Source organism: Pelobates fuscus, chromosome 12 (genome assembly GCF_036172605.1).
Source record: "Pelobates fuscus isolate aPelFus1 chromosome 12, aPelFus1.pri, whole genome shotgun sequence".
Lineage (NCBI taxonomy): Eukaryota > Metazoa > Chordata > Amphibia > Anura > Pelobatidae > Pelobates > Pelobates fuscus.
Genome location: NC_086328.1, coordinates 81,063,686 through 81,081,647, shown reverse-complemented (window position 1 = coordinate 81,081,647; position 17,962 = coordinate 81,063,686). Strand labels below are relative to the sequence as shown.

The following is a 17,962-nucleotide window of genomic DNA, read 5'->3' as shown; positions in this document are numbered from 1 at the left end:
TCATTTGTTCCGACTGCCAATATTAACAAATTCCAATGGGAAATTGAGCAATTTCAATTTAACAGAAAACTCCGTTTAGCAGATTTCTTTAAAAATTCTAATCAACAACATCAAATTGAGGAGAACAGCGAAAAGTTTAAAATGAGAAGTACCTTTGACCCCTCCAACTTAAACCCTACATTAAAAACATTTTCACAAATGTTAAAATTTGATACAATGAAGGTTACAACTACCCGGAACCAAAGACGCCCGAATTTATCTAAAGAGGAAAGAGAAGCCTTAAACAGCCTGGCTAAAGATATGTCCATTACCATACGTCCAGCGGACAAGGGGGGCGCTATAGTCGTCCAACAATATGACGACTATAAGGAGGAAATCCTTAAACAACTAAAGGATACCAGAGTCTATGAATACACACAAATAGATCCCACCTATGAATTCAGTAAAGTTGTTCAACAGACACTGCAAAGGGGCTTAGAAGCAGGTTTCCTCACCACTACGGAATATGAGTACTTATTTGAAACCCACCCTCGGTGCCCGATCATATACACAGTGCCTAAGGTTCACAAAAACCTGGAGCGCCCACCAGGACGACCGATAGTATCGGCGATCGGGGGATTGCTAGAACCCATAGGGAAATGGTTAGACACAAAATTTAAAAAACCGGTAATGTCATTACCTACCTATGTCAAAGACTCGGCGCAAGTCATAGCAGCCTTAAACTCTATAGAACTCCCCCCACAAGGAGTTTACTTAGCAGCCATCGACGTAAGCAGTTTATACACCATAATTCCCCACGAGGAGGGAATCCAGGCGATGCGCCAAGTACTAACACAGTACCAAGAACGTATAGAGCCCCCGATTGAATATATACTTGAATTATTGGAATTATGTCTTACACTCAATTATTTTCGATTTGAAAAAGCATTCTACATACAAATATCCGGGACATCGATGGGTGCCCCCATGGCACCCATGTATGCTAATGCATACATGCATACATATGAACAGGTACACATTCTCCAAAAATATGGACATCATATTCTGAAATACCTGAGATATATCGATGACGTGTTCATCATATGGACGGGTGAGGAACAAAGTCTACATGACATGATATGGTCACTGAATCAATTGGATTCACCAGTAAGACTTACCCATCAAATTAACAACAAACAAATCGACTTTCTGGATCTTCGTATCTTTATAGAAAATAACAAACTGGGGTATACTTTATTTGCAAAGGAAACTGACCGCAATACGTTACTACACGCCAGTAGTCACCATCCACCCAACCTCATAAAATCTTTACCGGTATCTCAATTTATGAGAATACGGAGGAACAACTCTGATTCTATAAAAGCAGCAAACCAGGTACAAGAAATGTTTGAAAAAATTTCACAACGTGGATATCCAAGACAGATGCTGGAGTGTGCATATTCAAAAGCACTCAAAAACTACACTGATGGCCCTAAAATTAAAAGCAACCAAAATAGAATGATCTTCCCCCAAACGTTCCATTCACTATCAGGCGAGATGTCCCAGAAAATAAGACACAACTGGGAGGTTCTTAAAAAAGACAAGACACTACCGACGATATTCCAGAATACCCCTATGATTAGTTATAGGAGAAACAGGAACCTGAGAGATTATCTGGTTCATACAGATACATCTATGGCGCATCAGTCTGTTCAAAATCCAGGCTGTTATCGTTGTTTGAAGTGCATGGCTTGCAATAGTATGACCCCGGGCAAAGCGTTTTACCACCCTCGCTCAGGTAAAGAATACAGGATACGGCAAAGGATTACGTGCACCACTACACACGTAGTCTATCGCATCACCTGCCCATGTGGACTCATGTACATCGGCAAAACGTCCAATGACCTCAGGGAGCGCATGAGGGGACACAGATCTACCATCAGGACTGCGTTATCCAGCGGCATAGCAACCACCCCCATAGCCAAACATTTTCTGGAAATAGGGCATACACTGCCCACATTGAAATTTATGGGCATTGAACATGTTCCGGCCCCGAACAGGGGGGGTGACAGAGATGTCCTACTTCTTCAAAGAGAAGCCTTTTGGATCTTCACATTAGGAACTTTGTCCCCGGGGGGACTTAATGAGATCAACCCACTCAGCTGCTTTATCCCGAAAAGATAAAGAGGCCACAGTTTCGTAAATAATAGTAATTGATATATATCTGTACTAAAGGTCACAGAAAAACCATTATTGGTGATTAATTCATGAGACTTTTTGTTAAATCAATCATACATTAATTTTTATTTAGCTAGGTATGTTAGCTTATGGATGCTCCTGTTATACTCCATAGACTGTATGGCCGTTAATTTGTAATACAATTAAGTATATACATAGTATCCCTAGGGTTATTCAAATATACTTTGAAGTTTTTCCACAATGTATCTATAATTAGGTCTGCAACCACTTGGCACTTGGAATTCCAATTTAAAAACGTAGCCACCTTATGTTATTGTTTAAAAATGTAGCAACCGTAAGGCATTGTTTAACTTCGTTTAACAAATTTGTTTAAATATTCAAATAGAGGTTTAAATATTCAAATAGAGTCTTAAATATTTTGTCAATTTAAGGTGGCTTCGATATTTCTTATTCTTGAATTTTAATATGTCTGCGAGTGCAGATTATTAGATATTTGGCCGTAACCACACTCACTTTCAGGCCTTTCTATTAGGCACTTAAGGGGTTAATCCCTATTTCAAAGTTGAGTAATCACTTTTCACGTTTGCACAGCCTCTCTTTCATATAACCTACTCTCCAATCAAATCACCTGCAAGGTATATTTAAATCACTTTTTTTCCGCCTTTCATTGTCTTGAAAAAAGTCCCACGAGGACTGAAACGTCGACCTGTATGTCTTTGAAGTTTGGCACAATAAATTGTTTATATCTTTAAGAAGACCTTTCGAGTGCACTCTTTTCATCTGTATATATTGAAGGCTGAGGCAGCACCGAGGCAAGCACAAGACCGGTACATTGAGTGCGGGATATTTGCAGTTTGTATTATATATATATATATACATATATATGATCTAAGTATATATATATATATATATATATATATATATATATATATATATATAATAAACAATACACAAGCAGCACCCCATTTAACCCCTTAAGGACCGGCCTGTTTTTGCGATGTTTGTACGTTAAGGACCAGAGCAGTTTGGTAATAAAATATGGTGAAAAATTTTAAAAAAAACATGTTTTTGGACTTTTACTTGAAAAATATTTTACTTATCTACAAAAGCTAATGAAAAAAACTGCTAAATAGATTCAAAATTTTGTCCCGAGTTTAAAAACACCCAGTGTTTACATGCTTTATTGCTTTTTTTTTGCAAGTTATAGGCCTATAAATACAAGTAGGAAATTGCTGTTTCAATATATATATATTTTAAATGTATCAATAGTGACATTGTAACACCGTTATCTGTCATAAATCCCCGAAACACACCTAACATGTACATATTTTTTAAAGTAGACAACCCAGGGTATTCAAAATGGGGTATGTCCAGTCTTTTTTAGTAGCCACCTAGTCACAAACACTGGCCAAAGTTAGCATTTATATTTGTTTGTGTGTTAAAAATGCAAAAAACGCTAACTTTGGCCGGTGTTTGTGACTAAGTGGCTACTAAAAAAGGCTGAACATACCCCATTTGCAATACCTTGGGTTGTCTTCTTTTGCAAATGGTATGCCATCATGGGGCTAATTCCCATTCCTTGGCTACCATACGCTCTCAAAGGCAACCTAACCAATCTGACAAATTTCAATAAAAAAAAAAAAGTAAAATCAAGCCTTATATTTGACCCTTTCACAAACACTATAAAACCTCTACATGTGGGGTACTGTTATACTCAGGAGACTTCGCTGAACACAAATATTAGTGTATCAGAACAGTAAAATATATCACAGCAATAATATCCTCAGTGAAAGAGCTGTTTGTGTGTGATTAATGCAAAAAACTTCACTTTCACTGACAATATCATCGCTGTGATATGTTTTACTGTTTTGAAACACTAATATTTGTGTTCAGCGAAGTCTCCCCAGTAAAACAGTACCCCCATGTACAGGATTTAGGGTGTCATAGAAAGTTACAGGGTTAAACACAGTGCTAGCAAATTAAATTATCTGGACTTTTGGCCTGGGTTGGCTGGCAGGTCCCTCAAATTGCAATCATTAAAATTACTTAATTTGGTAAAAATATTACATAAATACGCATGTAGAACTTTAATATATATACATATTTATATATTTGACGTCTACGTGTATATTTATGAAATTATTTATGTAATTATGTATGTGGACATATGTATATTTCGTATTATTTTTATTTATTTATTTATACATAGATATATATATCATTACATTCTAAGTGTATTTTGATATAAATATATATATATCAATATCAAAATACTGTTAGAATAAAATTGTATATATATAATTTTTTTTAATTATTAAAAATTAATGTTATTTTTTGTTATTTATTTTTATTAACATATTATTTGTATTTTATAATAATATATATATACCATATATATAGTTATTATATATATATTGTATATATTCGTGTGTAATTTAAATATAAGTTTATTTTTATATTAATATACGTATATATAAATATAAAAATACACTTAGTATGACATTATATATATGATATATATACATATATTATATATAGGTATATATAGATATAATACATGTATATATATCATATATATATATATACATATTTTTTTTTTACACTGATTGTTTTTTTTCACTTTATTTTTTTGATTTTTCACTTGCAGGCAGACACATGGACACCTATTACGGTCATGTGATCGAGTGATCACATGGCCGTGGGGTCCTGATCTGCCGAGGGGGGACTGCTGATCGCCGCCGTGGGACCGACGGCAATCAGGTAAGTAGCCCCAGATCGTTATGACGGTTCAGGACCGTCAGCGGTCCAAACGCACGTTTTACCGCTGACGGTCCTGAACCGTCAGCGGTCCTGAAGGGGTTAAGCATGTTCAGGTGAGTGCAACCATCCCCCATGTTTCATATATATATATATATATATATATATATATATATATATATAATAAAAAAATAATAAAAATAAATAATTAAAATATATATATATATATATATATGTGTGTAATTCTCTAACTGTATTTTGATAATATATATATATAGATATCAAAATACACGTAGAAAGAAATATATATATCTATATACATAAGTATATATGTAAATATCACTATATGTATACCTATATATAAATAAAAATAATTTAAAAAAATTATATATATATATATATATATATATAAAAATAATTTTACATATATATGTATATAATAATTTAACATAATTAGGTCCTTTTATTAATTACAATTTGCGGGACCTGCCTGACAACCCAGGCCGAAAGTATAGGGAATTTAATTTTCTAGCACTATATTTAACCCTATAACTTTCCATAACACCATAAAACCTGTACATGGGTGGTACTGTTTTACTCGGTAGACATCGCTGAACACAAATATTTGTTTTTCAAAACCGTAAAATGTATTACAACGATGATATCGTCAGTAAAAGTGACGTTTTATGCATTTTTCACACATAAACGTCACTTACACTGACGATCTTATTGCTCGAATACTTTTTACTGTTTTGAAACACAAATATTTGTGTTCAGCAAAGTCTCCTGAGTATAACAGTACCCCTCATGTACAGGTTTTATGGTGTTTTCAAAAGTTACATAGTCAAATATAAGGCTTGCGTTTCAGTTTTTTCACAATGAAATTCGCCAGATTGGTTATGTTACCTTTGAGACCGTATGGTAGCCCAGGAATAAGAATTACCCCCATGATGGCATACCATTTGCAAACGTAGACAACCCAAGGTATTGCAAATGGTGTATGTTCAGTCTTTTTTAGTAGCCACTTAGTCACAAACACTGGCCAAAATTGGCGTTCAAATTAGTTCTTTGCATTTTTCACACACAAACAAATATTAACGTTAACTTTGGCTAGTGTTTGTGACCAAGTGGCTACTAAAAAAGACTGGACATACCCCATTTGCAATACCTTGGGTTGTCTACTATTGCAAATGGTATGCCATCATGGGGGTAATTCTCATTCCTGGGCTACCATACAGTCTCAAAGGCAACGTAACCCATCTGGCGAATTTCAATGTGAAAAAAATGAAAAGTGTAACATGCTATATTTGACCCTGTAACTTTCCTAAACACCATAAAACCTATATATAGGGGTTACTGTTTTACACGTGAGACATCGCTGAATACAAATATGTGTATTTTATTGCAGTATAAGCAAACAGTATTATGACAGTCACAGTTAGAATTTCACGTAGAACTAAACATTTTTTTTAAATTCTTATTTTTTCCTATTTTTCAATATTTTATTCATATTAAATTGTGTTTTATACCTAAATATTTGATGTTAAATGAAAGCCCCGTTTCCCCTGAATAAAATGATATATAATAAGGGGGGGGTTTAACCCCTTAAGGACACATGACATGTGTGACATGCCATGATTCCCTTTTATTCCAGAAGTTTGGTCCTTAAGGGGTTAATATGAAAGAGGTGAATTACGGTTGGACAGACATATAGCGCAAATGCCAGGTTTTGTTTACGTTTTGTTCTGTTCACAACTTGTACATTTGGCTGCGGTCTTAAGGGGTTAATACACAAAAGGCCATTTGTTTATATTTGGCCCCAGGTATAAATTTTCTTGCCCTCCCCTGCTATTATTTGCTGTGAAGATGTACGCATGCAACATGTTTGACAGGCCTTGGCTCTATATAAAATGGAGCAGACACATTAAGCCTACTGAAATACTGTGTATTAGTTCTGACCACCCAATTGCTTATTGTCTGTTAGTGATGCAAGAAATATACATAACAAGCTAAGATCCTGCCACCCCTCTTGTGCCTGCCGCCCCTATGCCATGGCCTCGGTGACCTTATAGGGAAATCTGGTCCTGAGGCGTTCAGTATTTTATTTTCATCTTCCACATGTTCTGTTTAAAGAATGGAGGGCATCATGTCTGGTACTCGTGTCAATTTCTACAGGTCATCTTTGAAAGGAGTAATGGTAAGAATATTTCCCTACTTACTCACACTAGAGCACCAGATACAGGATCTCAGGGTGTAAATTATGATGGGGTCATTAAGACCTCATCATTGTCCATAGAATTTGCAATAATTTTGTTTAGTTGATGATAAATGAATCTGCTGATAACATCTTGAATTATTTAAGTAAAAAAGAAACAATGAGATTTGTCATTTTGTGTAATGTTGCAAAATGATTTGAGTGCATTTAAAAATACGCAGCTGATTTGATTTGTGAAAATAACTGTACACCTCAAGTTATTAAATTATCCAGCTACAAAATGAGGACAAAAAATGCATAAAGACAGATGAATCCGATTTAGTTCAGCTATATTTTGCACCTGATTTACACCAGATATAAAGCAGAAACATTATGATTAATGATTATTATACTATAACAACATTACGTATAATTGTGTAATGTGATTCACTTTATCTCTATGAAGCCTTGCTGGCTTTCACATACTGATAGCTAATAAACTCTTCGGAATGTAAAATTCACAAGAAACAAACAAGATAAACACGAAGCCCGATCCTGAATGAGTTTTAAAATGTTTTGCTCTTTGACAAAAATAATAAAACTCAACAGCTATTTAATGGATTTTTGTGTATAATTTAGCAATTTAATAATTAAAACATTTTTATAGATTTCACATTTAATTTTCACATCATATTTGGAGGGAGATTCATCAAGGCAAGATCATTGCTATTTTGGGTTCAAAATGCCAAATGCTACGAGATAATCTATTGGTTTCCATGGCAATTGCTACTTAACCAGCTATTCGCCCCAGGAATAACATCTATTTTTGCTTTGATAAATCAACGTCTCTGCTAAAGGAAAACCATAAAGTATAAACTACTAGAGATCCCACAAGTCAAAAGTTATGTTGACATAAGTGAAAAGTTACTAGGCAATTAACAGTTTATAGAGTGGCTAGCAGCTTGATAAAGATGGAACAAGGCACTATTCAAAAATAGCCAATTGTGGTATAACACACCAATACAAGTCAAGTCAGCTTGGCAAAATTAGCCAACTCCATCTTGATCTGAACATTATAGTACTTTTAACTCTAACAGGCTGGTAATTATTGTTTCTTGATATAGTGTGAAAGAGTCGACAGTTGTTGCTAAAATTTGCATATGCCCCACCCCATCACCTTCCAACTAAAATCAGGGTGACCGGCTACAGGGCTTTTTTACTATTGGTCTGCAGGAAGCTGAATCCTACTAGTAGATATTTTTTAGCTGTAAATCATTCAGGTCAGGACACTGGAACTATGTGACTTCAGATCACTGCATTGAATAACCAAGATAAATATATTTAAAAGTATACTTTTATTTTCCCGTTATACATTTTCACTGCCATGTGCAACTGATTTTAGTGAACAGGTGATTTATCAGAATAGGTGACAGCCTTATGTAGACAGCCTTGGGATGTGGTGACTGCTTAGGGTGAACTGAATTGTAAGTTTTAGAACCTGGAAAGACCATGGGTTGGTCACACAGTGGAGTATTCTAGGTCTGTAAAGTAGCTCCGACCACTACTGGGTTGTATTTTAAGGCAGTATTTGTATGACCTCCTTTGGAATTAGAATTGTAAGTTCTACAACCTGGACAGATCTTGGGTTCGTCATGAAGTGGAGTATAGTTGATCCACAAAGTACTTCAGATGTCTACTGGGTTCTATTTTTAGGCAGTGTTTTTATGATCTCCTTTGGAATTAGAATTGTAAGTTCTAGAACCTGGAAAGATCTTGGGTTGGTCATGAAGTGGAGTATTGTTGCTCTGCAAATTATTTCAGACCTTTATTGGGTTGTATTTTTAGGTAGTATTTGTATTACCCCTTTTGGCATTATGAACTGAAAAACGTTTGCAAAACATGGCACATAAAAGGAAAAAAAAACACTAGACTAGAAATGACAAAAGGTAATTGAGCAAAGAACTTCCACAGCATCCAGCAAAGTCATATGGTACTAAAGAAAATATTTTAGTTGCAATAAAAAAGCATTAAACTAATGGTAGACCAAAACAACTGTTAAAAGAAAGTATGTATGTGGGCACCACAGGGTGGACATACATAGATTGATATTTATAGTAAATACTTACTGTTAAAACATGTCCAAAGGTGTGTGATATGGTGGCACACAGGATTACAGACACCAGCAGGAGACTTGTACACTTGTGCATCTGGAAATACAGTTAAATTTAGAAAATATTGAAATATTATAAATGTGAATATGTTTTTACTGCAACCAAAAATAAGACAAAACAAGATAAATTAACTATATAACTGGAGAAAACAGAAATAAAATGGATCATATAAGTGTTTATAACTTAAATCTAAAATCCTAAAATGCCCTATTATTAGTATTATTAAATTGTTAGTGTGAACACGTCATTTAATTAAATTAGAACCCAGATCTACCTAGATCCTGTATTGCACAGCGATGTTACAGTGATGCCGCCCACCCCATGTGTACCCTACTAAAGGTTAATAAGTATGTAATCTCATTTACTTTTAGTTGAAAGCAACAAGGTGAATTGTTAATGTAGGACTCACCTAAGAGATTTTGCCTTGATGGGCACGTGAGCTTTCACTTTAATAGCCATTGAAGCTCCTGTTATTTAAATGTGCAAAGGGATTTTGGATAGTAATTAGGTAACTTTTTTTTTCTTTTTTGCTTAGGTTCTAGAGTGAACACGCTATTTATATGATAAACACACATACTTGACTTAAGAAAACTCTATACCTAAAAGAAGTCTTTAAAATATTCTAAAACCATCTATTATTCCTCCCACTTTCTGAAACTCAATCTCTTTAAACGGAGCTAGTTAATTTTCCTCCTCGTAATGCTGATCCTCTTCTCCCTGCAAGTTGATGACCTGCATCAGCCCATCTGTGCAAGCTTGCCGTCTTACTTTTTTTTTTTTACATTCTGTGTTTATTGGTTTGGTATTTTTGGCATAGCGTTAATCGTTACAGAAAGGAATCATTGCACAGGTTAGTCAACAGGTATGCAAATTCTGATTGCAATAGACTTTTCCATGGTTATACATTTGATCAATACATTGTATAGGCGTTAACACTGTGGCCCGTTTGTTCAGGGTTTTTGTCTGTGGGTGCTTCCAGCTGGTGGATGAATCAATTCGTGGCTCTATGGCCTTTATTACCAAGAGTGAGAATATGGATATGTAGAATATAACGTAACAAAAACTGAACTACAGGAAGTAAAAAAAAACAAAAAGGAAGAAATATACCATGATGGTAGCTATTACTGATGGGTGTAGGAGGCGTCTGTTGGCAGAGGTGTAGTTTGCCAACTTTCTTTCTATAATAGTGTTGCAGTATATTGTGATAGATATTTTTTTCTTTGTACTAATGATTTTGTTGAAACAAGAGGGTTTTATGAGACTTGGTGTTACTTTGATTCTGTCCTCACCTTTGTGCCTATTGATTCCACCTATTGATTCTACCTCAAAAACATTGCCTACATCTGCCTCTTTCTTACACAAAATGCTGCCGAGGAGCTTGCGCATGCTCTAGTATTTTCTTGCATTGATTACTGTAATTCCCTACTAATTGGCCTCCCCAGAAGCCGTATTGCCTCGCTACAGTCTGTGATGAATGCTGCTGCCAGGCTGATCTTTCTCTCCTTTTTAGTTCCTCTCACACCTCTGCTGATCCTTAAATTGGCTTCCTGTAACCCACAGGAGTCAATTCAAAATACTAACCCTTACCTATAAAGCTCTAAACAACTTTAGCTATTTATTCATTGATTTGTCCTCTTCTTGGTCTCTCAGGACTTCTTCTTACGGCGTGCTCCCTTCCTGTGGAACAGCCTGCATACCCCCATCAGACTCTAACCTTGTCTTCAATCATTTCAGAAGTCCCTCAAAACTCATCTCTTCAGAAAAGCATATGGCATCCCAGAGTAACTTCTATGTCACAAATCTGTCTCTTACTCTCTTCTAAAAGGTCACACTCCACTTTCACCTCCAGTTCTGCTACTTTCCTACCTTGTTTGCTTGCTGTTCCTTTGATGTTCTGTTGTATTTGTATACCCCACCTCTTGACTGTAAGCTCATTTGAGCAGGGTCCTCCAATCTATTGCTCCTGTAACATGTTGTAATTACCTCATTTATTGTTAAATTTCCCAATTTTATAATATTGTAAAATATTATTGTTAAATTTTCCCATTTTATAATATTGTTGGCACTATATAAATACCAATAATAATAATAATTACTGAAAATGCAGGTGACTCAATATATTGAAACCTCATGGCCTTCAATCTATAACTATTCAAATATATTTATACTCTGCTAAAATAACTAGTGATTGTATGACTTTGGTTAATATTTATACAGTAATAAAATATTTTTCAAACATATATTGTAATTTAAACCATAAACACAGATTAGACAGAAATCAAAAGTTATTTTGTACTAAAAATTCTAAAACATGAACCATGGTATGCTATCACTGCTTTCTGACGTCTGTGTCAAAAACTGCAGCCAAAACCTTAAATTTTTGTTATGCCAATAAGTTGAAGCAACAAGCGGTCATAGGTTATTAAAGAAACAAATTCATTAAATATTAAAATAAAACTAAAGCAATTATAATTAATTTCTTATAAGGAGAGGCATTGGTCACATTTGTTCCATAATTATGAACAATTTGGATACATCCACAGCATTCCTGTTCTCACCAAAATCCCGTGTTTAGTAAATAAACTTTGTTATTAACTCTCGTTTAGTTTAGGCTCAAATAGCCAAACTGTGACTGTAGCTAAATACCTAAATGTTTTTTCCATCTCAGTGTGTTGGCCAAAATGTGCAATTTGAATTTTGCTTCATTACAATCTAGTGTTTGGTAAGTAAAGAGCAGTATTATAATAATTCTTGGTACAAATCTGAGAATCGTCACAAAATAATTCTTGAGACCAATTTGTGGTAGTTTATGTGTTAAATTCAGCTGGATTACCCAGCAGCAATTAGCCTGCTGGATCCGTCGTAAAATGGGCATTCTCAGATTAGTCAAGAACCTCAACTTGGGGGTTAACTTGAATGTGGCAACTTTCCCCAAAGTTAAGTTCCCTATTGATATGAATAGTTATATAAGTCAGGCATTATATATGGTTAGATATAAGTCAAACTCGAGGGATTAGCACAAAGATGTTAAATATTGGGTGCACTAAGCATTTTTTTACCAAAGAAATAGCCAAGTGTATTAATTTTAAACTCTGTTTAACTGAGTTTCTCCTACATTTTTTTAAAATAAGTTTCAACAAAAACATTATCAGGTTTATTCAAAGTGAATTTAAAATTGGAGATCAAAATAGCCAAATGGTATAATGAATAACCCTGTATATGTTATCTGTGAACAGGAAAGGCTGACATCATTCCTACTGCTTGAAGTGTGAATAGGAGCAGAATAGAAAATCCATTTCAAAGGCAAAAAGGTATTTTTGAATCACATGTACACCTTACGTTAAGATTTCTGTTAATTATGCTGTTATAATATTAAGAATAATACCAATAATTACACCTAATCCCCAAGGCCATGGGAATTACACCGTGCACATGTAATATGCTGCCTAAAATTGTTACAAACACTCTTTTCATATTACCTGCATTTAGTGATACTGCTAAGCAAATGCTGCTGAAATAATATTAAAGATAGTCTTGGGGAGGGGGAGAATGAGTATTATTTAATAAAATAGGAGACAAACATAAAACTGTATAGAGACAAAATAAATGGAAACATTCTAAAAAAAAAAACAACAAAGAACGAATCAGAGAGAAAAAGAGGGAGGGAGGGAGGGAAAAAAAGTGAAGGATGAGTGAATTGACTACCTTGATTTGTTTTGTAGAGTTTTCTATCTTCTGTTGTTTCTCTTGCTCTAGAATACAACAGGTGTTCCCAGATGGCATGCAGGGGAAGTGAATGAACTGAGGATGGTCCAAGAAAGAAAGAGCAAGGCTCTCACTGCATTGTATGACTGACAGATCTCCAAAGGGTGTTATGTGAGCTAGCCAGGGGCTCCTGTATTTATGGCCAGCACCAGGGAAAATAGAACTTCACTCCCTCCCAGGGGGGCAATGCAAAGGACTCAGACGTCACATTCTGGATCATTTCCACTCAGCAAGTCACTGCATTAAAGGAGAGCACAAATTACAGCAATTCAATTAAAGATATTTTTGAGACCGCATGAATGGGAAAGAAAGATAACAACAGGGGTAATTACCTGTGAATGAGGGCATGGGTGGACAGTGAGTACAGGGATAACAGCTACAACCTACAGTCTCTGCACTGCAATTCTATGGGCAGTATGTCAATGCGCACGCACTGAATGAAATGGGAATATTATCATATTTTTAGATTGTGGCTGATTATAGTCATTTATTTAGGTTTATGGCATACGAGCAGAACAAATAATGCTAATAATACAAATTGCATTTCTAAATTATGTAAAGAGCATGCTATGAATCAAGATATATTGGTTGGATTTTAAGCTACTCTCCCAGCAGAGTTTTAATACACACATATTCATCAATTCATTCAGCCTTAACACACACTGCATAAAGATTGCTCACACCAACCACAATGCACAATAAAATAAAAAGACGCGCTTTAAGGAAAAAAAATACATATATCTTTCTTTAATAAACGCTTCACCGTTTGTCACATAATCTTTACGGTTATGGCTAAGATTTGTGCTTGGGTAAAGGGTAGTTCTAACATTAAAGGGTCACTAAAAGCACCATAAACACTTCATCTCACTAACTGGTTATGGTAGAAAGACGTGCAGCCTTTCTTTTTAAAAATGTTTACTTTTGAAATTATTATTTTTCTTTGTGCAGTGCCACTTGCCTCAGTTATCAGTCAGCCAGCTGTTAAAATGTCTTCTTTGCTAGCAATACCAATTTTGCTTAAAGTTTGTGTCTGGTGTCAGTACACACAACATCCTAACACAAGCTACACAGTCTGCCCATGGCTGGGTGAGTTGCATACACTCAGGGTTATTCACTTAAGTCCGAATGGGGCAAAACCAGTCGGTTACGGGTGGAACCTTTTGGACTGCAAAATCCGTACATTCTTCATTCTATTTAACAATGTCCAGATTTAGTAATTCAGACAGGCCTGAACATAGTCTGGATTTCAGCTGGACCGAATACTGCAAGATGTCTGAAATCTAGCAGCCAGTGGGTAAATAGTTAAATAACCACCTCCAGTGCTTGCTAGCCAGCCACCACATAAAAAATGTTTTTAAAAATATAATAATAACCATAAATAAAAATCCTATGTGATCACGGGTTGTGACAGGGGGGTTGACAGTGATCTGTCCACCCCCTGTTTTTTTTTTTTTTATGTACCCCACCCAATGCCCATAGTTGGAGGCAGGGCGGGAGTTATAAGCTGGCTAGCAAGCTCTGGCCAGCCACCACATAGCCCTCATGCCACCAAGGATTATTTAACTGTTTGGGCAAATAGTACTTTAAAGGAACACTATAGGGTCAGGAACATAAACATGTATTTCGAACCCTATAGTGTTAAAACCACCATCTAGCCCCCTAACTCCCCATTATCTCCCTAAATATAGTAAAATCTTGCTTGTGTTCAAGTCTGCAGCTGCTTCTGCCCCTGGTCTGCCTGCTTACAGCTGACATCATTAGAAGTGATTCTGTGAGCCAATCACAATGCTTCTCCATATGATTGGCAGAGACTGTCAATGAGGCAGATAAGGGGAAGAGCCAGCACAAGTCAAACACAGCCCTGGCCAATCAGCATCTCCTCATAAAGATGCATTGAATCTCTGCAAAGACGGTGTTTACTACAAAAAGTCTGAAGGGAATGATTCTTTTTTTTTTTGTAAATTCTTTATTATGAAGATCAGGTGGGTACAGAATCACATACATACACCACAACAGTGTAAATACGCATAGTCAGGTCGGATAATAACACTGAAAATAAGCATTGTTGTCTTCTGATCATCTGACATGCAGCAAGCATCATGAAAGCTTTCGATCAATCAATAGAATAAAGGTAATTTGAACAATTTGAACAATTTTAGGTGAGTGCATACTTGAAAGCAGAAGCAGTTTCAGTAACAGTAATAACCGATCAAGTGAGTACGAACAAGGGGATACCTTGGAGCCCTATTCCACGGTTCTTCTGGGGAACCAGGCGTATAGACCTGACAGCTAAAAACGAGGTAATAGCTTCAATATCAAATATATGTGACATATTGAGCAGAAAGGCCTTGAAGGGAATGATTCTACTCACCAGAACATATACAATATGCTGTAGTTGTTCTAGTGACTATAGTGTCCCTTTAAATTATCATTTGCCTGCATGAAAGTGTGATGGGCTTGCGTTATACTATCAGACTTTTCCAGACGCTGAGGTACAGTAAGATTGACCGAGAGCTACCACACAAACTTCCCTGGAACTCCTGATCGGATCACATAACCACAGCGATCCGCTAAATCTTTGAACAGAGCGCTCTCAGTCCCAGGACCATAGTTCAGAGCGCTAACTGCAGTTTTTATAGAGGAGGTCAAGACGCATCGAATTACACCTAGAAATTGGGGGAGCTCCTTGTATTCGCGAGCTACCAATCTCACTGGAACTCTGTGCCGGATCGGTGGCTAGCATCGTCCCACTGAACTTTGGACTTCCACCTAATTAGGGCTAGCCAGATCCGATTCAGGCACAATTTGGTGCTCCAGAACGATCTTTCCGGGAATGTATGGCAGGTGGGTGTGCTTTACTGCATTGTATGTATTTTCGTTTTTTTTTGTATGTTGGGCTTTTTGTGTCTGGGAGATAATTAGTTTATCCGAGACTTGACACAATTATCTCCCAGACACAGCGACGCCTGGGGGGGGCTTATGTTACTTTGAATGAAGACCCCCTTAAATAAACCAGTTCTTCACCCTTCACTAAGTCTCGACTAGTGCTTGAATGAGTCCGTGGTAACCTGTGCAGGAGGCTATAATCACTCTGGAGCTATTCACAACTTGGAAGGGACGACCTAGGTGGTATTAACCCATCTTCTGGAGGGTATACCGCCACAGAATGAAAGTGAACGATAATTTTAAAAGGGGCATCCCAATGGATACATTCTGTCCTGAATTTTTATTAAAACCTGTGCTTTGTGAATCTTCTAAATCCTATACTTATGTCAGTGGCGTACACACAATCCATGGGGCCCCGGTGCGAAACTGATCCTTGGGCCCCCCTCTCCTCCTCTGCCTCCTCTACCCTGACCCTCTCCCCCTTCACAGTCGCCCCCCAACACTCTGACTCCCTCCTCCTGTGTGGGCTCTCTGTATGCTGGGAGGAGGGACCGGGGAGTAACTTCCTCCCAGCAGTGATGTCATCACAGGGGGCCCGGTCACGCTGTTAAAGCGCCCAGTGCTGACTGGGCCTCCTTACAATCCGTCTTCATCGGGTGGCCCTAACAGCATGGGCCACCCGATGGACACCTTAACGTGGCAGCTGGTACCCGGTCGTGGGGGTCCGCAGGGTGGCCGGGCCCCCTGGAGTGACAGGCCCGGTCGCAGCTGTGACCCCTGCGACCGCGGTATGTACGCCATTGACTTATGTATAGAATCCAAATGTGGGAGCACAGGTTTTAAGAACATAAATCAGTTCTGTTTTTTATTTTGTTTTGGGAGCTTTTCAGCATAAATGGATAGACCTTACTGATTAATGTATCCAGCACTTGGTTGAATCCACGTCATAAAGAATTCAGGTTCTTCTGAAGTTAACAGTGGGTCCTACTAGGAAGTAAATAGGTGTACCTAACAAAGAGACCCCTCAGTAGGAATATACATGAATGGTATTCATGCTTAATTTAAAGGAACAATCAAATGATCATAACCATTACAGCCTGTTATAGTGGTTATGGTGCCAGCAGTACGCCATTACATGGTAAGTAGTCAAACCATTATAGTACGGTTTGACAACTTACCTTGGTCCAGTCGAGCAGCAGAAGAACCCAGTTAGCTGTACAGAACTAAGAAGAGACATGCTCATTGGCTGAAAGTCTCAGCTGAGCACTCTCATCCAATCAGCATGCCTCTGCATCAGCCAGGCTTTATTTTGCAGTGGTATATGGCTTCTCCTGCAGGAGAAGGCCAGATGTGGCTTGGTGGCCCTGCAAAATACCTTTTAAAGTATTAAAACAGTTTGACTACTTGTGGGATGGCTCCAGGTTTGTTCTCAAGATGGCTACAGTGGTTTTGGTGCTTGGAGTGTTCATTAAAGTAAAATTTTCCCCAAGTTCATTCTGAGATAACCCAAAATATGAATATTTTTTAATGGTATTAGTTACTATTATTTAATTTAATTTATTAATTTGTCTTTATTGAATTGTTTGTCATATGCAATCACATGATAACATATCTTTGGAGCAATTTAATTGTATTAGATTTTTCATACAAATACGTTAGCATTACTAATTTTACTCCCCAAGATTAATAGTTGTACAAATAACGAACGATTTGGTCCAAATGGCATTTAGTGTATTAACTGTATTCAAAGTGTATTTCCGTGAAACGCAGGATGTGGGTGGCAGATGTTGTCATTATGTACTTACATTAAATCACCAGGATTCTTAAGTTGGAAACTAAATAAACCATATATTGCTAACATTTAATATGGAAACAGATGACGACTGAGATAATTTGCAAATATATATGCATTATTTGACGTATAGTTGATTAAAAAAAACCTTCTACTTTACCAATGTTTTGAAGACCGTAAAAGTATTTGCCTTGGTGTTTTGGACAAGTGATTAAAGTA

At 36.7% G+C, this 17,962-nt stretch overlaps 1 protein-coding gene across 2 annotated transcripts in view; it reads right to left on the bottom strand.

The window, feature by feature from the left end:
- GAL (galanin and GMAP prepropeptide) overlaps positions 1 to 17,962 on the bottom strand; it is a 113,787-nt gene that overhangs the window by 12,551 nt on the left and 83,274 nt on the right. The window contains exons 1-3 of one of the 2 annotated variants that reach the window (XM_063437670.1): positions 13,398 to 13,442; positions 13,006 to 13,302; positions 9,256 to 9,336 (exon numbers count right to left, since the gene is read on the bottom strand). In XM_063437670.1, coding sequence (XP_063293740.1) covers positions 9,256 to 9,336; positions 13,006 to 13,083 — 159 coding nt within the window. In that variant the 5' untranslated portion in view covers positions 13,084 to 13,302; positions 13,398 to 13,442. Of the gene's footprint in view, positions 1 to 9,255; positions 9,337 to 13,005; positions 13,303 to 13,397; positions 13,443 to 17,962 lie in introns of those variants that run through there. The other variant, XM_063437671.1, reaches the window with a different exon arrangement.